Source organism: Octodon degus, unplaced genomic scaffold, assembly GCF_000260255.1.
Source record: "Octodon degus isolate 3935 unplaced genomic scaffold, OctDeg1.0 scaffold00093, whole genome shotgun sequence".
NCBI classification, from domain to species: Eukaryota; Metazoa; Chordata; class Mammalia; order Rodentia; family Octodontidae; genus Octodon; species Octodon degus.
In genome coordinates, this window is record NW_004524669.1 from 1,421,149 (window position 1) to 1,429,356 (window position 8,208).

The 8,208-nt window shown below is 37.9% G+C and overlaps 1 protein-coding gene across 1 annotated transcript in view; it reads left to right on the forward strand.

The window, feature by feature from the left end:
• Shcbp1 (SHC binding and spindle associated 1) overlaps positions 1 to 8,208 on the forward strand; it is a 97,558-nt gene that overhangs the window by 80,419 nt on the left and 8,931 nt on the right. The window contains exon 7 of the mRNA XM_023722892.1: positions 4,764 to 4,895. Coding sequence (XP_023578660.1) covers positions 4,764 to 4,895 — 132 coding nt within the window. The remainder of the gene's footprint in view (positions 1 to 4,763; positions 4,896 to 8,208) is intronic.

The window sequence follows — 8,208 nt, forward strand, 5'->3', positions numbered from 1 at the left end:
TCATTTTTCTAATCTCTATTTTTTTTTTTTTATCAATATCTTCTTTAGAAGCAGTTAATTCTTTTACTGCAGTGTTTTTTTCAGATTGGGTTTCCTCCCTATGTTTCTGTAGTTGATTCTTTACCTCAGATGCTATGAGTTCAAAGAATTCTGTTTTTATTTCAGAAAAGAATTCTGCTCTGAGTTCCTCTATAACTTTCTGCTGTTGCTTATTTACTTCTGATGCTATTAACTCATACATTTGAGCTGAGCTATTAGAAAAGAATTCCGCTCTGAGTTCCTCTTTAACTTTCTGCTGTTGCTTATTTACTATCAACGCTATTAATTCATACATTTGAGCTGAGCTAGTGTCCTGTGCACTTGTTCTGGGTGGGCATTGGGTTCCCTCCATATGTTTCTGCATTTGATTCTTTACTGCAGATGCTATTAATTTAGAGATTTCTTTTTTCATTTCCAATCTGAGTTCCTCTATACCTTTCTGAAATTGTTTCTTTATTTCAGAAGCCATTGATTCATTGATTTCAGCTGTGTGATTCCCAATTTGTTCTGTGTTAGTGTCCTCTTTACTTGTTATGGGTGGGCTTGGGTTCTGAGATTGCATTTTGCTCCTTTTCGTTGTCATTTTGTGTAGCACTGTCTTCTGACCTTTGTTGTAGAGCTTTGGTGCAGTTATAACCTTAGCACCTACTGAAATTCAGGTGCAGTTCTACAAAGTTTGGATTTATCCAGCTGTGCCTGGCTTGGATGTGGCTGCTGTGCTCAGCTCCTTCCTGCTGCCGCCCTTGGGAGTGAACTTGTTGTGCCCTTCTGGCAAGATGTTCTGCTCCTTGACTATCTTTGTGGTTCTGTCCCCTACACTCTCTGCAGGGATCGCAGTTGCAGGGTTTCACCTCAGGCCTGTATGCCAGGCCTGAGCTGAGTCTGGAGGGGACAAGGTGGAGTAGTGAGGAGAGGAAGCTCTCCCTCACACTCACCAGGCCTAGGCTAGGACTGGATCTGGGGATCCCCAGAAATTCTCACTGGGCAGGCAGGTGCGAGGGGGTGCTGCAGAGTGGTGGGGGTGGGTCCCAAGGGAGTGGAAGAGGGTCTCACCCATGCTGCACCTGGGCTTGGACTGGCATGTCCTGCCGGCACAGTGTAGCCGGAAGCTGTCCCACACACTCACTGGGCCTGGGCTAGAACTGGATCTGGGGGTTTCCAGGCAGGGGGTGGGGTTACTGCAGGGTGGTAGGGGAGTCCCAAGGGGGTGGAAGAGGGTCTCACTTGCACTGCGCCTGGGCTTGAACTGGCAGGTCCCGCTGGCGCAGGGTAGCCGGAAGCTCTCCCACACACTCACCATCCTTTATAGCTAATTTGTTTCTTTTCTGTAAAAGCTTTTAATATTCTATTTTTGTATTTAATTTCTAGAATGTTGATTATTATATACCTTTGTATATAATAGATCTTTTTATTGTGGCTAATTGGAGTTAGATATATCTCACTTAGCTATGAGTTGATCCTTGTAAATTGCTGAGTAGCTTTATTGCTAATGTTTAGAACTCTTGGGAAATGAGTACTACTCAGAGGTAGCTTCAGGTAGCTGTATAACTGGCTTTTGGGTTTTGACTTTGTTGCAAAAACCTTCTTCTTTATTTTGGATAAGAGAATGCTGCCTCCTTGGCCCAGCCCATGTTTGGTACTGGTCCTCATTATTTTCTGTTACCCTTAAAGCAATCTCAGTCTTGGTATATGAGGAAGAACTCATTAGAACATTTATGTGACTTTAGCTAAAGTGGTACAATTGGCAATAACCGTAGCATTAAACACAGCCTAGAAAATGACAAACTGAGGTAACTATATTTGCTATCTTTAACCATATGAACTATATTTGGGGTTATATAACAAAATCTAAAACAAATCAGAAAGTTATATGTAGTAAATAAGCCCACAGTATGCCAACTTTGTTATCAGAGGAGAAAATTTAAGAGGGGTTAGAGGAAAATATAGAAAAAATGATTAGAAGCAAGGCCGAGGACAAAGTAGGATCACACAAACTTTGAGAAAGTGGTATAGAAGATAGTAGGGAAAGCAAGAAGGAAGAAAGGAAAGGAAGAACAACAGAACAACCACAATAGAACTAGAAGCCATGTTTGTATATTCTATATGTGCACACTCATACAAAAGCAATATCAAACAATGAAAAAAACACACATGGAAGAAAAATTTTCCCTTCAGGGTTTTTCTCTGCTGTCACTGGTAGACAATACCTGTAGATAGATTCTATGTTGATTTATCCCAGCAGGCCATCTCACTAGAAGCTGCACCTTTATTTACCTGGAAGTTCAGGCTGGTTTCTGGTTGTGAGGCTGGAACCAGACCTGGTCAGTGTGGAGCAGTCAGCATACCTTCTTCAGCCTTGAAGTTGGGTAGGGAGCCACTAGGTAGATCCAGCATTTGTAAAAGGATCCTGGCCAGTTGCCATTCCCACGGGATAGCTGAATCTCCAGCCAATTCATTCCACAGCATCTGCTCTTCCATTGTATTGCTGCATCTCTCTGGAAGCCTCTGGGGTTACCAGCAGTCACTCTGTGTCTGCAGGTTTGAACCCCTCCTCACTTACAGTAAATCTTGACTCGGGGAGAAGGTGCCACAGCCACTTTCCTTATATTTGTTGAAGTTCCTCTGTTCACCCTCCCCATGGTCTTCAGTTCTCTTTTCACATCCTTCATGGGTTCATGGACCCACTTTTCTCCTTTTTCTTCTCTTCCTTGTGTCCAGTGCCTGGACAACAAATTGTGAAGAAGTTATTTCTCTGCTGTTTACCACTTCTTCATCTTCCTGGAAGTCTACAAACTGTTTAAACTCTATTCTTTATCTTCTTAAAACTTTTTTTTTTTTTTTTGAGACAATGCCTTGCTCTATGTAGTTTAGGATACTGTTGAATTCACTATGTAGCCCAGGCTGGCCTCAAATTTATGATGTTCCTTTTGCCTCAGCCTCCTGGGATTACAGGAGTGTGCCACTATGCCTGTCCAAAACTTACTAGAAGAAATGGGAGTTTAATTTCCTGCTGTTTACCTCCCCTTTTTGTTTTACATGTGTTATTTTTGTTCTCCTTGCTAATATTTGACTTATAATAATGTAATGTATGACACATCTATAAGATAAATCACTGTAGTCGCAACACTAGTTTTTGGCATAATGAAAGTAGTATTATTATAATTATTAGGTAAAAGCTCTTCCTAGATGAGTGAAGAAATTATAATGTAATTACTAGAGTGTCATAACCACATAGTAAAATGACTGTAAAATTGGTAATGATACATTATTCTGAATTGATGCATCAAACATTGTCGCTAGTATATGTAGTACTTGTTCATGAGTGAGTCTAAAGCTTATAGTGATCTATAGGTAACACTTGTAATAAGTGATATATATTAAAATACTTATACTGATATATCCTAAATACCTATATTCAGGGTATTAATAGTATTCCAGTTTGTTAACAGTTTCATGTTTTTACTAAAGATACATAGTTTGTATACTTTTTTGCTCAGTATGAAATTTTAATACATTTTTAACTTTTCTGAAGATAAAAATAATGCTATAATAGGAAATATGCAAATTGCTGGTGGATACAAAGAATCACAAATAAAATTACTCCAGTTATCCAGTGTCCATCCCCCTAGCACTCCACGTATGAAGTCATGAAGTCTTTGTGTATTTTCTAGTGTTCCAAAAAGCATGTTTGGGGTGTGTGTGTGTGTGTGTGTGTGTGTGTGTGTTTGTGTGTGTGAGTGAGTGAGAGAGAGGGTCTTATGTAGTGCAGGCTGGCCTTGGACTTATGGCTGTCTTCCTACCTCAGCCTCCAGAGTGCTAGGATTATAGGTGTGTACCACCATCCCCACTTTTGCTGTATTTTTTAAGCGGCTTTTTGTGTTCAATGTAGTTTTATCTACTCAAGACTCTAGGCAGTGAGAATTGATTGATTGATTGATTTTGTGTTTGAGATAGGGTCTCACTATATAGTTTAGGCTGGCCTCAAACTCACATCAATCCTGCCTTAGCCACTCGAGTGCTAGGATTACAGACAATCACATGCCACAACAGTCTGTCTTAGACAGTAAAAGTTATTTCTTATGGTTCTGTGTGTGTGGCTTTGTTTTATGAAGCAACTTTTTTGATTCTCCAATTTATTTTTATTATTTTAACATTCAGAGGCTTGGCCTGTGTTACTAAAGATTTAGCTGGGAACTTTGGCATATAGCTGCAGTCACAGCTACTGGTCAAGCTGAGACAGGAGGATTTCTTGAGCTCAGGAGTTTTAAAGTCATTTTGAGCAAGAGAGTCGAGACCTTATTAGGAGTCAGTTAAAATCAATCTGTTTAACAAAATGCAGATGTCAGATAAGCTTGAAAAATGCCAGGTTTTTAAAATATAATTTATATTGAATCATAAACTAGTAGAGCTAGGAAAAACTTAGGCTGAGTGCTTTAAACATTTCTGAGTCAGCTGTGAGTTCTGATGATTCTATTCATAGCAGTTTTGTAAAGTGAATTTTGTGCTGATCTGGTCTAAGATCATTGGCATGCTAGTTAAATAGGGCTGTTAAAAACTGAATATCCTAGCTTAAACAATACCTGTAGGGAAATAAGTTTTACTTAAAAGTAATGAGATTGACTAGTCTCAAATGTTAATTTGGGATCATTTAAACTAAGGTATTCTAACTTTTTTTTGTTGTTTAGATATTCCCTTCATCTTAGTATTCTTGCTCTCTTCTTTAGGATATGGTCTACCAGATGATATTGTAATTGAAAAGAGGGGTAAAGGAGACACTTTTGTGGATTGCACAGGTGTGGATATTAAAATTTCCAGCATAAAATTTGTTCAGCATGATGCAGTAGAAGGAATCTTAAGTAAGTATCTCAATGTTTGGTATACTATTTGATCTATGCTTTGAAAGAAAACTACTTTTTGTGGAGGACTGAATTTAATGAAATGTCAGTCATCAGTGAATAGAAGGCTGGTTGTTTATGTGTATAGCAATAATAATTTAGGGAGCCTGCTTCAGAGTGAGAAATAGATTAGCCTATACTTGAAACTTTGTTAATTAAATGCAGAGAATAACAATTTTTACATTAGTGCCATTCTTACTGGAGCATAGTGGGTTCTTGATGTTTAATTTGCATTTCTCTAATGGCCAGATATTTTTTCATTTATTCAATGGACACTTACATTTTTTCTGAGAAGGGTCTGTTCATTCAGTTGCACATTTTTTTGATTGGGTCTTTTATTTTTGAGTGTTTATTTTTTAAATTTTTAATATATTCTAGATGTTAATTCTCTGAGTAGTAACTTGCAGACTTTTTCCCATCCTATAAGCCTGTCTTTTCACTCTGTTCATTGTTTCCATTGCTATGCAAAAGCTATTTTATTTGAACCCACTTTCCACAAGAAATGTAAGTCATTATGTACTGTCCATAACTCATAAAAACTTTCATTTGGTATAAACCCCATGTGGATCTAGATTTGCTCTTTTAAGCATTGATAACAAATTTTCCCAACACTATTTGTTAAAGAAGCTATCTTTGCTCCAGTGTGTACTATAGGCCTCTTTTTCAAAAACCATATACCTGACGGTGCTTGGTGTTTCTGTATCCTCTGTTTTATTCTGTTGGTCAATGTGTCTGTTTTTGTGTTGTTTTATCACTGTAGTTTTATAGTATTGTTTGAAGTCTGGGAATGTAATGTCTCCTACCTTACTTTTAGAATTTGTTTGGCTATACGTGATCTCTTATAGTTCCATATAAATTTTATTTATTTATATTTATTTTTTGTATTCTAGGGAAGGGTCTACAGGGTATTCAGGGTTTCAGTACTAGATTGGACTCGTAGTGATCCACCTGTTTACAGCCTCCCAAGAGCTGGGATTACAGGAGTGCACCACCGTGCCCTGTCTCAGTTGCTCTCTCAGTGCGCCCCAGGGACAGGGCTGGCATAGCAGGCCCAGGGATCAAACCCCCAGCCCCTGTGCCTGTTTGCAGGTGCTTAAATCCGCTAAGCTATTTGGCTGGCCCTCCTTATAAATTTTAGAATTGTCATTTCTAGTTCTGTTTTTAAAAAGCTGATGGTAGTTTGATTGATAATATATTAAATCTGTATTTCACTTTTGTAATATGACCATTTTTGATGATACTGTTCTGCCTAAGAACGGGGTTGTTTTTCCATTTTTTAATGTCATCTTCAATCTTTTAGTTTTTTTTTTTTTTTTTTTCCAGAACCGAGGGTTGAACTCAGGCCCTTGCGCTTGCCAGGGAAGCGCTTATTCCACTGAGCCATTTCCCCGGCCCCTCAATCTTTTAGTTTTTATAGAGGCCTTTCACTTCTTTGTTTAGGTTACCTCCTAGATAGTTTTTTTCAAAGTTACTATGAATGAGATTGTTTTTCTGATTTCTTTTCAGTAGTATCATTCTCCATATTTAGGTATGCTATTGATGTTTGTGTATTTATTTTTTATTCTACCACTTGTCTGATTTTTATTAGTTCAAGGAGTCTTCTGGTAGAGTTGTTTCAATCTTGAATGTAAAGAATGATGTCATCTGCAAACAAGGATATTTTATTTTTATTTCTTCCTTTCCAGTTTGAATTCCATTTATTTCTCTTGTCTAATTGAGCTTGCAAAATTTTGAGTACTCTATTGAATAGGAGTGGTGAGACTGGACTTAATTGTCTTGTTCCAGATTTTAGTGTGAACACTCAGTTTTTCCCCATTTAATATATTGTTCTCCCTGGGTGTGTAATAAATGTTTTTTTATAATTTTAAGTTATGGTCTCTACCAATTTTTGTCAGGGTTTTAATTTTTTAGTATATGTGCTGCTGAAGCGAGCACAGGGTTTTAATTTTTTTAAATTATTTTTACTTTTAATTGGAGTTTTCTTGGTACACATTCACAATACATAATAGCTGCACTTACTGTAAGCTATTGGTATAGGTACATAACACATTTTAGTTCCCTTCTTTCCTCTCCCTTGATCCCCCTTTTACTTTTCCAGCATCAGATTAATATATTTATCTTCTAAGTCCTTGCAAAGTTAATTACTGTATATACACACTGAAAACCAGACCAATAGGCAGAAGAACATATAAAAAGTGTAAGACAATTGTATTGAGTCAAGGTACACTTTTAGATACACTGTCTGCACTCGATTACAATACCTTTCTCTTACATATGGCAGGTATTACACTGAATTTGTTATCCAACTCTAGCCTGCTCTTTGGAAAGGGTCACTTGGAATAAAACCTCATGCTGCTTTTGCAGTAAATAATAGCTGTGAGCTTTTCTTTAGACTTGTGCTGCTGGCCCAGTCTGTTGTTTCTCTGTGGACTTGATGGTCTTCTATAATTACCTTTTCTCCCCAGATACTAGCCTCCACATATCCACCATCTGGTTAGTCAGTCAGGTAGTGCCTTGTCCACCCTGTGCTGCGATGAAACAAAAGGCAGAGCAGACTCAGAGTTGGCTGGCAGCTGCAGAATTCATGTGCAGAGTTGGCCTGAGGCACAGTGAAGTTCTAGTGGGTTTCATCGTTTCTGAGTCCATAGACCACCTCCTTTGTGGCTGAGGTTTCTTGTGGGTGTTGTGGGCTGCTTTCTTTCTTCTTGCTGCCTTGTTTTCTATTTGTGCTTTAACAATAAGGCATATCTCTTATATGCAACATAAGGTTGGGTTTTGGTTTTGGGCCCAGTCTGCCAATCTGTAATTTGATTTTACAGTTAAGACTATTTACATTGAGATTTATTGCTAATACTTGTTGACTGGTTCCTGTCCTTTCATTATTTTTCTGTTGCTGATGCCTTCATTTCCTTTTATTTAACTCCTCATTTTCCTCCATGAATGTATTGTTTTAGGCTGCTTGGTGGTATTGGTATCATTGTCACTGTCTAGGATGTGAGTGCTTTTTGAAGTTGTGATTTGATGATCATGAATTTCTTAAAGTATTCTTTGTCATGGAAAGTCCTTATTTCTCTACCAATTTTGAAAGATAGTTTATAGGATATATTAATCTGGATTGGAAATTGATTTTTCTTAAAGCTTGAAAACACTTCACTCCTGCCCTTTAGTTTTCACTCTTTTTTTTTTTTTTTTTTTTTTTTTTTTTTTTCGGAAGCAGGGGTTGAACTCAGGCCCTTGTGCTTGCCAGGGAAGCGCTTATTCCACTGAGCCATCT